General features: G+C 52.8%; 1 protein-coding gene across 1 annotated transcript in view; it reads right to left on the reverse strand.

Annotated features, from left to right (window-relative positions):
* Window positions 1-370: 370 nt before the first annotated feature.
* Window positions 371-17,843, reverse strand: part of WWP2 (WW domain containing E3 ubiquitin protein ligase 2) — a 149,389-nt gene continuing 131,916 nt past the window's right edge. Inside the window, exons 11-24 of the mRNA XM_044255819.1 lie at window positions 14,519-14,573; window positions 11,085-11,166; window positions 10,397-10,525; window positions 9,945-10,020; window positions 9,576-9,647; window positions 9,262-9,350; window positions 7,270-7,429; window positions 5,716-5,849; window positions 5,254-5,394; window positions 4,854-4,974; window positions 4,446-4,550; window positions 3,084-3,180; window positions 2,832-2,904; window positions 371-2,352 (exon numbers count right to left, since the gene is read on the reverse strand). Coding sequence (XP_044111754.1) covers window positions 2,253-2,352; window positions 2,832-2,904; window positions 3,084-3,180; window positions 4,446-4,550; window positions 4,854-4,974; window positions 5,254-5,394; window positions 5,716-5,849; window positions 7,270-7,429; window positions 9,262-9,350; window positions 9,576-9,647; window positions 9,945-10,020; window positions 10,397-10,525; window positions 11,085-11,166; window positions 14,519-14,573 — 1,434 coding nt within the window. The 3' untranslated portion in view covers window positions 371-2,252. The remainder of the gene's footprint in view (window positions 2,353-2,831; window positions 2,905-3,083; window positions 3,181-4,445; window positions 4,551-4,853; window positions 4,975-5,253; window positions 5,395-5,715; window positions 5,850-7,269; window positions 7,430-9,261; window positions 9,351-9,575; window positions 9,648-9,944; window positions 10,021-10,396; window positions 10,526-11,084; window positions 11,167-14,518; window positions 14,574-17,843) is intronic.

Here is a 17,843-nt window from a genome sequence, read left to right on the forward strand (position 1 = left end):
AGTAAATGTTTCTCGCATGAACAACTGCCCACACACTGTCCCCAGAAGCTGGTTTCTAAAACCCACTGGACCTGCAGCCACAACAGTTCATGTTCTGGCCCCACAACAACTGTTCACAGAAACCCTGGCCTGGTGGGGGCAGAGGGGGGAGCAGGGAGGACATCCAACCCTGACCAAGGGCCACCCCCATGATCCCTACACAAGGACTCAGCCGCCCACAAGAAGTGTGACTGTCTCAGTTAATAACACACACATTCCTGACACCAGCAAGGTCATGGAATTTCCACCCCTGTCTGGGCCTGGAGGATCTGGGGGGCCCAGAGACCTCTTGTCCCGAGCACAGCGATCTTACAGACATCCACACCAACGCTGCCCACAGCTGCTGATTGTTTATTGCACGAGAAACTGGCAATACCAAGGCAAGGGGGAAGGCATTACAAAACCATCTGTTGACCAACCCAGAGCCACCGAAGGACACTCTACACAACACCTCAGTTATATACATGTATGTACACACACGCACACACATGAACACACTCGGAACACCTAAGAGTCTCAGGCTTCCATACCCCACACAGCAGCCTGCACCCCAACCTCCCAGGAGAGAGGGACACTGCAGGGAAGCACAGCAAATAACTCCAGGAAAGAAAACAGGTTGAGCTCCAGTGAGCCAAGCCACTCAAATCAGCACACGCAACTGGACACGGGCTGTCCCTCCATGGGCCAGGGCAGGGAAGGACAAGGGTCTGGGGATGTGAGCCAGTCCTAAGAAGGCCCCGTGACCGGTTAGTGGGCCTGCCTGGGGTCCTAGGAGGCTCAAGCTAATCTGCAGCTGGTGTGCAGCATGAAAGCCCTGGGGGCCTAGACCAGGGAGCTCGGAACCGCCACCGCGCCAGTATCCCAGAGGAGCGCATTCGCCTTTGCACATCTCCATACATGGCGGACCGCCCATGTGAGAGGCTGGCGGGGGCTCCAGACACCGAGTCAGACCGTGTGCGGCAGCTCGAGGCCCTTCCGCTGACCTCTGTGGGCAGACAAAGCCTCACTCCGGGGCAGGATGAATGTGCTCTAGGGTGGCTGGACGCACTGCATTCTCAACAGGAGACTAATGGACCTGCCTGTAGCCTCAGGGGCTGCTGGGGAATGACAGGGCCCCCCGCCCCCACATGCTCCATCACTCGGGGGTGCTGGACATCTACGTCTAGGAAAGGGAGTTCTCTATGGAACACGGCAAGGTTGGGTGACACCTGGAACGCCATCCCTTCCCCTCTCTGTCAGGGCTTGGGGACTATGCCGCTGTGAAGCTGGGCCGCCGGGTCGGGCCTGCCTTGCTCACAGAACTGCTAAGGGGGTTCCTAAGAGGAGCAGCTGTTTGAGAAGATCTTGGACCAATAGTGTCGGGTCCCTCCGGGTCCCATCAACTCCCGGTGTATCGGCTCCTTGACAGAGAGTGACAGCAACATACCGACATCAAAACACAAAGTAACCCTGCACACAAAATGCTTCAGGTTGATATAAAAGGGAAAAGAAAGTCTGAGGGAGTTTGTCGTTTCCAACCCCCTGACACCCGAGCAGCTGGTACAATCCTTTATTTGCAGGAAAGAACAAACCGTCCCGCACCGAGTGCAGAGATGGGCCTCGCGGCACAGCCTCAGTGGCTGGGTCCTGCCGGGACAGGCAGCAGCGGGCCTCCACCCAGAGCTCTCTCCAGTGCGGGAAGTTTCTCTCCCTCAGACCTCCGTTCTATACAGATCACTGGAAAAGTTCTATTTAAAACAGAACCTCTTTTACTGGCAAAGACCCTGGGCTTTCGCAGCCCAGAAGAGCTACCCCGAGTGAGCGGCCCATCTCCTCCCTGCCGAACCGGCCCGTGAGAACCAGGGCTTCTGCACAGCTCTTCGGCCCAGAGCACCCTTCCCTGCGCGCTCACGCACACGTAGCACTGGGCTTGGGGAAAAGGAGGAAGAGCTTACAGAGAGGGTCAGGCCTCCAGACTTTGCAATGGGTGACGGGGCCAAAGGTAACATGGGGGCTTTATTCCAGACTGCCACCACTGGGTAGGAGAAAGGAAGGGACAGGCAGGGCCTCTTGAGGTCGAGCTCTGCTACCACCAGCCTGATGACACTGTGGTCCCACGCACGGCCACCACCTGGGGGGGCCTCCCGGGAGCTCTGTGGCCACCGGCCTCTCGGGGCAGAAAGAACTCATGACTACATGTTGTGCTGGGGGGGGGTGGGAGGGGGCTGCCTCAGTTACTCCTGTCCGAAGCCCTCAGTCTCCTCGATGGCGTACAGCAGCTTCTCCTTCAGCTGTTCGTAGCTCTTATATGGTGGGAGATCCAGGCGGTTGAAACTGTGAAGAGAGAGAAGCAGAACAGTCAGCACGGGGAGGTCAGGGCTCCACGGCCCTGCCCCAACCTGGCCAGAGTGGGGTCAAAGTAGTTCACGCGGCCGTGGTGAACGCGGCCACCATGTGGCCAGATGCCAGAACAGAGTCCTTGAGAGCTCTGCTGTGTGAGGCCTTCATGCTTCCTGTGCCTGGTCCTTGGAAGGTTCAGCAGACAAGGCAGGGCAGCTGGAGAAACGGGGAAATGGGGGCCTGGGCAGAGGGCACACAGGGAAGCAGCTCCTTGTCTACTGGAATGGAACTGTTTGGTGAGGGATAAGAACTGCTGCCGCAAATGCCAGAAGCTCAGAGGCCCCTCCTCTCCAACCCCAGAGCCACACAGATGTTGCCAAAGTCCCTGAAGCTGCCCCACCCAAAGGGCTGCCCTCAGGAGCTCCTGTGGTCTGTGAGTTGTGGCCACCTCCCACCAAAACCAGCACACTCACCACGTGTGGCTTCTGGGCAGCCAGGTTTCCTTGCCAACCTTGTCGATGCAAAATTTCTGTGGTCCGTTGCTACCTGTTATCCAAAAGAGGCACAGCATAGGCAACAGGACTTCCATGGGCAGGACTCTGACTCCCACCCCCCCACCCCCCCCACCCCCGCGACAGACGGCTCAGGCCCCGCCCACTCACTCGCACCCTGGGAGTGGCCCCCAGGCTCACCCTAGGGGGCCAGCCCGGGGAGGAAACACGTACCAATGAGTTCGGCAAATCCGCCAACAGGCAGGCGGCAAGTCCCAGTGACAAACTGCAGCAGTCGGATCCTCTTCTCGTTGTCCATCTCCTTCACCACCTAGGACGATCTCCGCCAGTCAGAGCAAAGCCAGGACGCCCACCTGACCCAGAGCCTCGCCCTAACCTGTGATTCCGGTCGGCTGGCACCCCCTTCAGGGCTGAGAACACAAAGCCCGGGTTGGGTTGGGAGTTACAGCCACCAACCTTGGGAACCCCAAAGCCGCTCCCTCTGAGAGGCGGGGTGTGTAGGCCAGTCCCTGTAGCCCATGGGACATCTCGGTCTCAGGGGCACCGTGAGCCAGGTTTTCTCTTCCCATCCAAGTTCTGCTTTTAAAAATATACTAAGGATGGGCTCCCTTGCACAACGGGGAGCCTGCTTCTCCATTTGCTAGCGGCTCCCCCTGCTTGTGCTCTCTCTCTGCTCACTCTCTCAAATAAATAAATAAAATCTTTAAAAAATAATTAAAAAGTAAATATTTTTTAAAAGAGGGGGGGGCGCCTGGGTGGCTCAGTCATTAAGTGTCTGCCTTCAGCTCAGGTCATTTTCCCAGGGACCTGGGATCGAGCCCTGCATCAGGCTCTCTGCTTGGTGGGAAGCCTGCTTCTCCTTCGCCCACTCCCCATGCTTGTGTTTCCTCTCTCACTGTCAAATAAATAAATACAGTCTTTAAAAATACACATATACTAAGGATGGGAGTGATTGCTTCATGGGACTGGGGTTTGTTTTTGGGGGGAGATGAAATGTTCTGAAATTAGACGGTGGTCATGACTGCCTTGTACTACGAAAGGCCAATGAATCGTAATACCTTAAAATGCTGAACACGGTGAGTTTTATGAGGTGGGAATTTTGCCTTCACAAAGGAATGTTTTTATACCTATTCTTCTTCACGTATGCTATACTTCATAACGACAACAAGACTACACATACAAAAGAATCAACTCATTACATCCAGGACTCAGCTCATTCAGTTTCTCCAGAGACTAGCACATGCTGGCCCGTGTCCCCTGGCTGGAAGGAAACCACACGACCAATGGGAACTTTTCTTCCTGCCTGCAGGCTCACCCCTGTCCCACCAAGGCTAACCACCAACGTGTCCTGTCAAGAGCCCTGGACACAGTCCAGCTGCAACAGCTCTGTTCGTCCCAAGGCTGGGTCTCTCTTCTCCTTCCACAGAGTGAGGAGAGCGTGAGAGATGAGGGAGGTGGACCACGCAACACGCAACCTGGAGCCTGAGATCGAATCAGGTCTCCTTCCTGAGGCTGACTGCTAAAGCCTGTCTGGACCCCTACCCCAACCTCCCTGGGATGGGCCCCAGGACCTACCTGCCAGAACCACTGGATCTGCTTGCTGTTCTTGGTGTAGTGTCGGTAAATAGTGTTCTTCTGCCAGTCGCTCATGTCTATCTCCTGCATGCCGCACAGCATGAGCTGCAGGGAAGACAGATGTCAGTGGCCCAGGGCCAGCCCCGTCCCCGCTCACTAGCAGATAAAGCATCCCGAACATCTTCCTGATCTCTGCTGGCAGCGGTAATAATAGGAGGGATATGAGTGTTAAATGTGGGCCCCTCGAAACAGTGTGAGAAACCCAAGCACAACCATCTACCCTACGGCCTCGGTCCGGAGGGAGTGTGAGGTTCCACTGGCGAGCTTCTCTGGAAACAGAGTTTGCCAACAAAGGGCACAAATGCCCCAGAGGCCAGGGCTCAGGGTCCCAGCGACCTCAGCTCTCACCTCCAGCTCCTTCTCGTCAAAGTAGCGCAACCACTCCAGAGGGGCCACCTCGTTGAAGCCGTCCAGGAAGGCTTTGGTCTGCTCTTCCACGCCGCGGGTGAAACGCCAGTCAGTCAGCAGCCTGAAACCAAAGACCAGCCGTCAGGGGAGCTGAGACCCAAAGCTTACGTGCACCTCAGGACCTGCCAGGAGGCTGCTGTCCCACAGCAGTGAGGAATCGGCTGAGAGGTGACCCGGGCACACACCCAGAGCCAGTGTGCGGGCTGGCCCTGGGGCGGATGCCAAAGGGGAGGCTGTGATCCCTGGTGAAATGTGGGGGGCATGGATGCGGGGTATCCCAGAGACAAGGGTGGCTCTGCTCCCCTCCCCCCGCACTGGCTCTCCAGCACTTAAGACTCACATGATATACTCGTCCTTGTTCTCCTCTGTCACTCGGATGCTCTCACCACCTTCCTTGAGCTCGTGGGTTGTCACCTTGCCCAGGATCTCCATGTCCTGGATGAAGTACAGCTCTAGACCGCACTCTTCCAGGTTGTTCTCTCTGGCGGCACAAGAGACCAAAAGGGAAGAGTTCTACCTTAGAAGGGCCCCCTCATCCTGCTCCGTCCCTCACTTCAGTGCTCATGGGATACCAGGACTCACAGCCTTGATCCAGAGCAGCTGCACGGGACCTCTCCCTGAGGCATGGAGAGGATTCTGGAGCTGCCCTACAGGGAAACCTAGGAGCTGCACATCTCCACAAGCACTTCTAAAGCCCGTATGAACGCAGAGCCAGTCTGGCAGAGAAAACAAAGGCCAGCAGCGCCTGCTCCCCAACCAGAGACCCCTCTCCTCCCAGCATAGCACAGGGGAGAGGACTCACTTGATCCAGACAATAGAGTTGTAGAATTCTGGGTCAATAGATTCCAGGTCCTTCAGGGTTGGTCTCTTGTTGAGCATCCGCTTATAGAAAGGGAGGGTGAAGCCTGTGTCAATGAACTTTCCATGGTACAGAGCCTGAGGAAGAGGAGACATGGAAAAGGGCTTTGGTCTTCTTAGGACACTGCCCGAAGCGGGCTCTTGGATGCTCCACACCAAAGCCCAACTACTGCTACCTACCCTTTCTCCCCAGGAGCGGTTGTGACCTTGACACAGACTCTCATCACACCTGCAGATCACCGGGGCAAACAGAACCAGCCTACTTAGGAACCCAGTGCCTGTCCAGCACACTTGCCCACCAGCTCATGTCTATCTCCTGCATGCCGCACAGCATGAGCTGCAGGGAAGACAGATGTCAGTGGCCCAGGGCCAGCCCCGTCCCCACTCACTAGCAGATAAAGCATCCCGAACATCTTCCTGATCTCTGCTGGCAGCGGTAATAATAGGAGGGATATGAGTGTTAAATGTGCTCCAGCAGAGAACTGCCCCACACTCATGGACAGCACAACGCCAGGTGGCAGCCCTGACTCACTGACGCTCCGAGCTGGGCGGCGGAGGCAGCCAAAAATAATGCAGACGCTGTGGACGGCGAGAGCTGGCGGGCCAGCGGTGAGTAATAGTCTAGGGTTTTACTGGTCTGTCCTGTTGGCTGCTGGGCCAGGCAGGGTCTCTAGACCTGGGAAGAATGTGCCCACTTCCTGAGCCCAGCACCTTGGCCAAGAACTTCCAGACAAGGGGAAGGGACATATTTAGTCATGGCTCTTGGGTTCTTGCGGGCAGAGCATTCAGGAAGTCAGGAAGAAGCAAAGGAAACTTAACAATGAAACATCTCAAACTACCAAATACGGCAGGACTGTGGCTACCATGGGCTCCCCTTCCTCAATCCTGGCTCTCTACCCTCACGAGACACTCGACAGGATGCACATGACATGACTCCCTCCTCTAGTCACACTGTGTCCCTATTTCTAGATAAATACGGGTACCTACTCTTCACCCAGTCCCTGATGATGCCTCCTATGTCCTGACCAGCTGGTCTACCAGGACTCTCTTCTAAGCTACTGTTGATTCCAAATCTCCTTCCAGAGGCCCAAGTGTCTCAGGCAGACATTCCCTAACACTCTCACCCAAGGGCTGTGACAAACGGTGGTAGCCTGCCCTGCATCTCCCCTCCCCTCTGCAAGAAAGACAGCATTTCGGCAGCGTATGTCATGCCAACACCCTCGACAGGGTGCATGCTGAAAGTTCAGTGATGCCCATGGCCCAGAAACCCTGGGCTATCACGGACAAATTCCACACAAATCAACACAAGAAAACCCTCTCGAAGCCCCTGGGGATGCCCCTGAGGGAGCTCTGAACTATCTCCAGAACTTTCTCCAGCTTTTTGCATTTCCTGTTAGGTGTTCTGTGAGGAGTGTGGAGCTCAAAGTTGGGGCATCCACTGCAGGTTGCTCTTGGTACATGCCGCCCTGTCTAGAGATCTCACAGCAATGCGTCTTACCATAGCGATGAATCTGCCAATAAAGCGGAAGTAGGTGAGGTGGTCGGGGTTGATGGAGGAGGCAGGGTTGATCTGCAGGCAGTAATTGTTCTTCCCGGCATACTCAAATAAACAATACATGGGGTTGAGCACCTCATGGGACAGGAGGAAAAACCACTCCCTGTGAGAGAAGACAGAGAAAAACAAGAGTAATGGATCCCTTCCTGCACACCTGCACTGGAGATGGGACTCTCTTTTGCTGTCCTGCTTCGGTGAGTTTACAGACACGGTTCCCAGGAGTCGAGCCCCACTGGGATGAACACCTGGTATAACCTGTATTCACGGCTGGTCAGTGAGCAAGGGTGAATCAGGACAACTGCACTTGCGGATAGTGCTCAGGAAAGCCTGCATGCATGTCTCCAGGCTCCCCGACGATGTATTCCAGGACTTTCTATCCGATATCCAGTATGGCTGATGGCAAAGGAGCTTGTGGTACCCTGAGGCCACCATGTACACTTGTGTAGGCTGCTCTGTACAAGAGCACTATGTTAAAGTATCAGAGACTTGCACATTTATTACAACAATTTTCCTGCATACAGCAGTCAATCTGGTTTTTTCCTGATAAAACCAAAGTATCATGACCATTTCCCAACATGGAAGTGTCTTGAGAAAGGACATCTTTTTCTAAATCTTGCAGAGGTGCTGAAGAAAACAGCCCCCCCCCCATTTGCAACCTGAGTAGGCAGCATGAAAGGAATACACAGTAACACGTTCCTAAGTCCTGATGCATGAAAACTCTGTAATCCATTCTGCCTCTAGATTTTTAACTCCCATTAGCTACACAAAAGGCATCTCTTTGCCCTCCCCCCACCCCAAACCCCATCACCATGCATTTGTCTGAACCAACACCCATGCCTTGACATCTTTTTGTGGCCTAGGTAACAAGCCTCAAGCCAGAATTCAGGGTCCTTTCAGGCTTGAGCCAAACCAGCAGGGGGACATCCCAAGGGGGCCAGTCCCTGGCTGCTTGGGGCCGGGCAGACGAGGAGTCCTTCGATGCAGAGGGTGCCTCGGTATCCTGTCCGTGGTTCTACCCTGTGGTAGAACAGCATGACGTAACCTACCATAGGGTAAAACCACTGGCAGGACACAGAGAGACAGACACACACGGGGTGGGAGCCACACCACCAAGCAGAGCCTGGAGAGAAGGTCACCATAGTCACCACAGAAAAAGAGCAATTGATCCACAGGGGCCAGCAAGGAGGGCAGCACCACCAGCAAACAGAGGACCAGAAACAAGTGAACCCAACACCGAGAGAGAAGATGTCCCCAACACCAGGAGAGGTCAGTGAGCTGAGCAGTCGCCGCAGGCCAAGATGCTCCTTCTCCCTGCCAGGGACGTCAGCCCCATGATCCAACGCAACTTTTTGTCAGAGACTCTGTTAGCTTTTGTAGGTAGGCTAGGGTGAGGGCAAGACAATGCTTTAGGCTCTTTTTACGGCTACGTCAGCCATTTTAACTTTATTGATGCTATGCACAAGACGTGTAGCTGAGCACTGATTGAGGCCCTCTGGATGGTGACACAATTTATGTCAGGCACACGCCAATATACTAGGTATCAGCGATATACCTGCCCCAGCTGCCTCAACAAGAGAACCTAGGGTCAATTTTTAACGGAAACAATAGGACAACAATATTTAACCCCCATCCACCGGTGTAGCCAGACTGGTTCAAGTTCAGATAGTTTCTTGCACCACTGTCCTAAGCCCTGCCCTCTGAAGCTCCCAGCCTCTCCACAGACCATTAACTAAAGGGTTAATGCCTCGCCCACAAGGGGGACCCCAGGACCCTGCTCCTGTACCCATGTGGACCGGCCATACCCATGCCCACTCCTGAAGGTGCGTGAGAATTCTGGGGACCAATGTGAACAAGGGGGAGGCAGCTTTCTGGCCCTGAGCTCTATAGGCTGGGGAAATGGGGTATGGCCCAGCCTTCTAGGGGTGCTGAGCTCACCTGGCGATGCCTCCATAGTCCAGGCCTTCCTCGCCACGCATGATGATGTAGAGCCGGCGGCGGAGGTCATAGGGCTTCATGTTCATAATCTGGGGAGACAGAACATGGTGGCCCACCTGCCACTCCTGCTTCCTTGGCAGCTCAGGGGCTGGGGCAGGGAATTCTAAGTCCTTCTCTTCCACAGAGACTTGTCACCAAGGCCCATACCCTGGAAACTCTACCATGTGGGTTTAACAGACCATGTGACAGAAGATGGTGTGCTGCGAGGGGGCCTTCTGCTTGTTGGGTCTTAGACACCATGATTATGCTCTAACCTGTTGGAAAGAATCCTCAAACAGCGTCTGCCTGGAAACACTGATCTTCACATGGCTGGGGAGGGCATTTGACTAAAAAAGGAAGAGAAAAAGAAAACACCCGAATCAGGACCTCAGTGGTCACTATTTAGTCAGGTCTCCTGTGTGTATGAACAGGCTTCCCGTCTCCCGGGCCAGCGGCGAAGAACCTGGTACCCTAGAAATGGGAGCTAGTGACTGGAGACGATGTCAGACAATGGTGCGGGCAGGACAAGTAACTGGCCCCCACCTCGGACGCAGTTATCCCAACATCTCTGCGAGGTTAGGAAATCATGCTAAAGTAACTCAATTAACCCCACCGTCTGGGGGAGGTCCGGTCCCAGAACTCACGTGACAGAGGAAACGGAACTGGTGATACTTCCACCGAAAACTTCGGTCATAGGCACCAGGGGAACCTTGCTTCGTCCTGGGAAGAGGAAAGATGTTCTAGAATCCATGTGATTTCTCAAGAATTAGCAAAGGTTAGCCCCAAGGAAAGCTGATACTATGTTGAAGACCAGAAAGGCAGGCATGAAAGAAAGGAAATGACCGCCATTTCTGTAGACAGATTTGAAGAGTAAAAAGAAAAACCAGAAATAAAGCCAGACCTCTTGCTTTTAAAGAAAGACCACAAGTGTTATTCCAAATAAACAGGATCCCCCTTCCTCCCCGCCTCCCCGGCTTCTCCCATCCCCTCTAATGTGACACCAAAATTAGCCACCAGAGGGCAGTAAGAGGAGCAAGACAAAGATAAAACCCGACTGTGTGAACAGCTACTAATGCGGCCTGTGGGAAGTCCTTACCCAGACTCAAACCCAGGGCGAGGATCCTTAAAGGTGGTGGTGCGTGTATTGTGGTCCACAAAATAGCGTACCCCTTCACTGGTGTACTTCATCTCCCACCCTGGGGGCAATGCTGGTTCCTGGATCATCCTGGAAGCACGGGAAGGGAGGAATTAAGAGCCGAGCTCTCCTTCTGGGCCTCAGTGCTTATGAGGCTGGGGTTCCTAAAGTGTTGCTTTCTCTCTGCTTTCACCCAGGCCCCACACAGCCCTTGAAAGTGGGCCTTGAGGAAAGGCACCTGGTACCACCCAAGTCATGAGGACAATTCTGGAGCAGAGAGAGGTCATCTACCAGCTCTGGGTGGACGGCTGTGGCCTAAGTGGCAAAACAGCTATCCAGAGACTCCACACGCCCCTATCCTAGACTAGCTTCTGGAGAGGTTCCCTCAAATCTCTTGAAATCACCCTATTAGTAACCTGCGCAAGTGGCAGAGAGACCAGCAACACCCGCCAGTCGGGCCACTCTCCAGCCTTCGGGAAGTTCAATTTAAGAAGCCACGTTCAAGTCTCAGTAGGCAGAAACTATATGGTAAGGATCCTGAGGCACTTGTGTGTGGCTAAAGATCCCAGAACCCCGACCACAGAGGACCAACACAGTCCAAGACACTTGGCCTGGAACAACATGGGGCCCACCCGGCCCAAGTCCTTACCCCTGGGTCCGAGGGTCCTCCCACTGGGTAGTGCGTGTGTTATGGTTCACGTAATACACCCGTCCATTGTCCTGTCTCTTCTCTGCCAGGGGAGAGGAAAGAAAAGAGGACAATCAGCTTGAAACATCTTGAGTCCATGTCCACTTCCCTCTGGCTCCCTCCTCCTGAGCGCCAGGTCCAAATTTCTGCCCCCGTTCCCAACCTGTTAGAAAAGTTGAACTGCTGAAAGCCTGGCTCACTCGCATCTGTCACTGGTAAAAAAGACAAAGAGAATCTTTCCCTACTGGGGAGTGGGGGAAGAATAAACCATTTCAAACTCAAGATCCAGCACTGTCTTTGGTTGGCTGATTTGCTGGAGAGAAGGGGGCGGTGTGGCAACAAGGAGGGGGAGCAGCCCAGCTGAAACCAGAGGCGTAATTGCATCCAGCTGTGTGCAAAGTGGAGGCGCAGCCGGCCACCTCTCAAGCCCAGTCCCCACCCCAGTCCCGCACAGGCTGGTCTCTAGTCCTGCAACAGCTCCATCCAAACAGGACTATTGTGGGATGGCTGCATTTCCTTCATATCCTTTTGATCAGCGCTCTGTACCACAGGGCCTATCTGCCGCCCACCCTATCTCTTTCTCCTTGCATGAAGGCAGAGCTTTGTTCTAAAACTCACATCCCAGCAAAACCACGATGCTGCACGTGTGCGATAAATGCCTGGGGCCACGGGTACTTACAATGCCCATCTTGTGCTTTCACCTAAGTGTATACTGCAAGCCAGGGCAGTATTTGGGGGGGGGTTGCTCAGGCATACAGTCTCTGTCCTCTGGACAATCTTTGCTCTCTCCCCTCTCCTGGGGCTTACGTGCTTATGGGTGGGAGTCTGGGCAGACCCAACTTTAGCTGGTGATTCCAGGCTTTGAGAGGCATTGAGAAGGATGCCCCATTAGGTCCAAGCAGACAACAGGCAAGACTAGGGGCAAGGCTGTGAATGGAAGAGAGGTCACCTTTCCCAGAAAGTTCCTGAGCCTTCAAATCTATTTCTGTCCCCCCAAACAAATGATATGAATGGCCCTCCCTCTTTTACAATTACAGGGTGAAATTAAAGAAATAAAAATAATTAGTTCTAAAAGCTACAGGGAAACGAAGAGCTAAAAAGGGCACAGAATTGAGGAGCCCACTCCTCTCCCTCAAGCATCAGGCTGCAACGTTCCCAGCATCAACCCAGGGTCTTGGTCTCTGTCTTATGTGGTATCCATTACTCGTGTGAAATTTTTAAAACACAGATGAAAGAAAGAAAAGAAGATGCCCAAGATTATGACAGAGCTACCAACACCTCTGCTCAGTTTATGGGACTGTATCATGGAAGTCAGGCTTCCCAAGAAGTTTCTGAGGAACAGGAGAAGATGCTCCCATCCCAGAAGCTTCTGCTTTGAACTAGATCCTCTGTGTCTGCTTGGCCAAGGGCCAAAGCCAATGCTCATCATCAGGCCAGGGGATCTGTCCAGCTGGCCCGGGGCTAGCTTGCCTCCTTTAGGAAGAAACAAACTTGGAAGCACTTAGTCACGTGCCAGGGTCAGGGCCGCTGAAGAGATGTGGATCTAAACCTGAGGTGTCCTGACCACTGGGTGCAGGGAGAACCATGGCCTCTCTTCTGGAGGAGCACAAAGGGCCCAGGATGGAGAGCAGGAGGCCCAGTAGATTTGATCACAGGCTCCCACTAAATGTAATTCTCACTTGATTCTGCTGCTCTTTCTGTTCACTCTGAACTTTCCGTGGGAAGGTGGCCCTGTCTTGGCCCATCCCTGAAAGAGCCAACACAGAGCCCAAAGGATCTGATTAGGAAGGCTCCTGGCCCTCGGCTGGATGTTCTTTTTTCTCAGTTTCATACCGCTATGATCTTGTGTGTTTTCCCAATCACATGTAAACACCACTGACTCCATGGCTGCCCTTCCCATCCCAGACATTTCACACTTGGCTTCTGGGAGCTCTTTTCGAGGTGCTAGAGCTGCTCTTACCTGGCGACCATCATGTAGCAGAACCGGTACAGGAAACAAGCCCGTGACTCTATAGATCCAGGAACAAGTCTGGGTCCCTGGCTCCAGGTCACAAGCGCCTACCGGCTGCCAAACAACATCATGGATTCTTGCTTAATCAGATGCGCTCTCCCCTGCCTAGCCAGGGATCCTGTGCTCGACTCCTCATATGTGACTGGCTGCTGGTCTCTGAGACACCAGGGAACTTTTATCAGTTCAAAGAGCCAGGTGGATGATCTGTGTACCTAAGAGATTCCCTAGCTGACAATCAGGAACTGTCTGGAGGCTCCGTTAACCCATATGCGCCCCCAGAAGGCCTATGAGGTCCTTCCAAAGCTCTGGAATGCAGTGGTAATTCACTAAGTGACACCCTGTGGGCCTGGGGCAGGGCGGGGGGGGTGCTGCTGCAGTGAAGCAACCTGGTAAATTACTACCAGGGAGTAGTGTGTCTCCACCAGGGGTTCCAGCTCAAAAGCCCTACTTTTCCACATCATGCTCATCCTATCATTTGTCCACTTCTCTGTCTTTATTGGGGAGCAAGCCCCTGCCCGATTTAATACCACGTGTGCACACCACCAAAGCAGCATTCACTGTCCTCCACTGGCCCAACCAATACATTAAATCCAACACCTGCTGATTCCTACAAAAACCTCCCTCTTCCACTCCCAGCGACTCTTGCTGTACCCAACGAAACCCTGCCCCAGCTCTGAGCTGCAGGATGCACTGAGTCTATCTCGTGCACAACCCCCCAGAATAGCCACAAAGCTCATAATCTCTCCCAAGTCATGGATGTCAATCCTTCTAACTCATTATTGGCAGATGGCAGCACAGACCTAAGATTCTCCAGTGTCAAAGAGAATCCAGCACGGTACCATTAACCAGCAGCGATGTGCTATCACTGACTTGCCACCCAGCGCTCAACTCTCCCATCGGCTTCCCTCACAACTGTGTCACAAAGAAAAAGGCGGCTTTCTTTAGTCAAAATCAGGATGAAGTCCAACATCTCAGCTGCAAAGAAAGGTTTGGTGAGGTGGCTCCTTCCGATCACACAGCCACAGACCTGAAACCAATGCACCAGCAAGTAAGCCAGCACCAGAATGCCTTCACCAATGACACGTTGGATGGTTGGGTAGACAGTTTAAGGTCAGGACCAAAACCCAACAGTCCCATGGCTGCCCAGGGACTCTGTCTCATACACTGCTTCAGCCATGGCGGGTAAATGCTCTAGGGCTGCTTTCCCAACCTTCCAGTTCCAACGCCTATAACCGCTCGGGCTGGGCCTCCCCACAGAGCATGCTAGCGAGAAGTGAAATGGGAAACTGAGGGCTGGGAGTGAGGCAGACTCTCAGGGAAAGACGACAGAGCACAGAGGAGCATCGGCTGACAGACAGCTGAGGACACAGAACTCGGTACTTACCCCAGCCAGGAGGGAGGGGGCCCAGTGGGTCATGGTCAGTCGAAGTACTTGAAGACTAAACACAAGAAACACAGCAGAACACAGAGGTTAAAAAAAAAAAAAGCCACTGGTTTAAAAATAAACGGACTGATAAAAATAAAAATGCCAAGGACTCATTTCCACATTTGAGCACTTTGTACAGGCTACAGTGGGGCCTGAGGTGACATCGGCGCCTCTCGGAAGTTTTTCCCAAAAAAGAAAAACCAAGAAAGAACCCCCCCCCCCCTGCACGGAGGGCCCAGACAGGTTGTGGAGAGGGTGGAGCGAGGGGGAAGAAGATGCGTGCGGAAGGAGGTCGGCCAGGGCAGTGGAGGAAAAGAGACGGCCCCAGGCCCCAGACAAGCAGGAGGGCCCAGAGCGGACAGCCCCGCAGGCTCGGCCAGTGCCCTGCTCTCGGCTCCTGCTCCCGGCAGCCGGGGCGACTGAAATCACCACCACCTCCAACTTTCTCCAAGAACCACACACGGGAGGGGAAAAAATATCGCAGGCCTTTCCAATGAAATCATTCCCACAAGCCCTGCCCACGCCCAGAGCTTCCTGGCTGGGGGCTGGGCCCTCCTCCCTCCACCACCCTCCTGGGTGCCCTGGGAGAGGGAGCAGCCTCCCAGCAGCCGTGGTGCGCACACCCGGCCCAGACTGAGGGTACATTCATGCCCCAGGCCCCTCACCTCCCCCAGGAATGTTTTGCTTCCCTTCACAAAGCACCTTTATTCTCCTCCAGCCTGAACCTGAAGTTGCTCAGTGTTCTGTGTGTGCCTGTCTGGGGAGGTGGGGCTGGGGGCGAGGTGGCAAGCGAACAGGAGAGACAGGAGAAAAAAGGGGCAAGCGGACTCCAGGCCTTCAGGGTCACTGTTTACATTCGAGCCCCCCACCCCCAGCCTAATTCTGCTGGGAGATCCCCCGGGCAGGGCTGCAGTGGACCGAGAGTTCTCATATCCTGCGGGGAAAGGAGCTGCTGTCAAAAACTCTTCATAGTTAAATAAAACAAGTACTGTTCTGTTGTTCCACACTTGCTTGCTTTTTTCTTTCCTTTTCTTTTTTGCTGAAGCATTTTTATTTCACTTACTAAAACTTAATCGTTGCATGAAGGGATCAAGTTCTCAGTGCAGACTTCGGGCTGCCTGGCCGGCTCTGTCTGGGGGCGACGGAGCCACACACGGGCAGGTCGATGAATGGGGCTCAGTCTCGGCTTGAGAAAACATTGGTGGAACTCAACTGCCAATGCACACCCCCCACCGCCGACCCCAGCCCACCCCTTCACAGGCGGCTCTCCACCCCCAAGCTGAAAGGACAGAGAAACTTTCTTTCCAAGGTGGCAGCACAGGCAACTCTTCCAAAGCAAGTTCCAACAAAGAGTTTAAGTCTTGAAACCATAGGTTCCTTGACAGAACAGAGCCCCCTTTCAGCAAAAGGTCTCCTGCCCAGCAGAATGAAACTGGATAAAGGTGTGGGACGCTGGGCTGTGCTCGATTTAGGGCCCCGGTTACCATCGTCCTGGAGGACATGCTCAAACTTCCATCCCAATTCAGATTTGCCTGGTGGCTCCTGGAAGAGATCTCCCAAATGTGACATCTCCCAGAGGCCATTCTGGTGACAGTGCAGGGGTGGGGAGGGGGGGTGTTGCAGCAGCTCATAAAACCCAAGTTCCTCCAACCTTGTTAACACAGAAGAGCAGTAGCTATAAAAGCATTTGGTAACAGAAGGAAAGGAACTAACTTGTGAAATACATGTGCATTTCAGATAATGAAGCCAAATAGAACTCACTGGGTAATGAGCTGTAGCAAAAGGGAAGAAATACAAAAAAGATCATTTTAAAAAAGTAAAAGAAGCATTCAGAGCAAAACTCTTTGCTGCTTCAATTTTTTTTTTTTTTTTTTTTTTGGAATGAGTGGATAATCCATAAAGCGGTCACGGGCTCCAGTGGGAAATCAACTCCCAACTGGTACCAACTGGGCTTCAGGAGACTGACAGTCATCTTCTGTGTAACTCGACAGATCAACAGACAAACCATCTTTACTAACGGCCTTGCTGACCTGCATTGTACTAGAAACCAAAAAATATTTATCGGCTAGCAAACATTTCCTTTTCCAATACTACAGCACCTACGGGTGCAGGCACATGACTTAAAGAACAGCTGATCAGATGCTCCCACTCTGAACTTCCGGGGACTGGCAGGAAAGCACGAGGTCAGGGCAATGACTCACTGTTGCAGTGGAGCCCACTGTCCACGGGAGCAACGGGTGTTCAATGGTGCACAGCAGGCACCGCCCTGCACAAACTTTTCCTCTGCCTAGCCTACCCTAGTTTCTGCCGGAGCTTGGTTCTTCATCATCCTGTTCATTCTATGAACTACCCCCCACTCCCATTTGGTAAATTCCTTTTCTGCTTAAGTTTAACCAAGTGGATTTCTATTATTCATCAAAATCAACCATGACTTGTATACAAAGCATAGGGAGGAAATTTTTTAAAAATACCAACTCTTGTCTCTTTCTTTTCTTTCCTTTCTTTCTCTCTCTCTCTCTCTCTTTTTTAAGTAGGCTCCACACAGAGCATGGAACCCAATGAGGGGCTTGAATCCTAACCCTGAGATCAAACCCTGAGCTGAGATCGAGTCGGACACTTAACTGATTGAGCCACCCAGGTGATCCAATCTTTTTCTTGATCCTTGCCTTTTTTATATCTTCATACAATGTTGGTTCTCTTTCATGTACTGTTGTTCTTTTTTTTTTTTTAATTTCTTAGCATTATCCTATTCTCTTTTTTCTTTTTTTAAGATTTTTATTTATTTATTTGACAGACAGAAATCACAAGTAGACAGAGAGGCAGGCAGAGAGAAAAGAGGAAGCAGGCTCCCTGCCAAGCAGAGAGCCCAATGTGGGGCTCGATCCCAGGATCCTGGGATCATGACCTGAGCCGACAGCAAAGGCTTTAACCCTCTGAGCAACCCAAGCGCCCCTAACATTGTCCTAGTCTCATCCTATCAGATCCACACCCCCCTCAAAACCTGCGAAAAGGGGAACAGAAGAGGAAGCAATAGAGAAGGGAAAGTGACCAGAGATTGAGAAGCATGAACAACACATGAGAAGTCAATGAAAGTGGACACTCACAACAGTCTGACTGCTTGCAGTTAAAGCATAACACAACTACTCTGACATTTCTTCCCTAATGTACCCAGTACAACCTGAAAAATAAGAAAAGGAAGTGGAGAGAAAGAAGCTGAAGAGAAACAAAAAATAAATAAATAAATAAGAGCTACACATCATGGTCTAAAAACCAAAACCCCACA

Source organism: Neovison vison, chromosome 7 (genome assembly GCF_020171115.1).
Source record: "Neovison vison isolate M4711 chromosome 7, ASM_NN_V1, whole genome shotgun sequence".
Lineage (NCBI taxonomy): Eukaryota > Metazoa > Chordata > Mammalia > Carnivora > Mustelidae > Neogale > Neogale vison.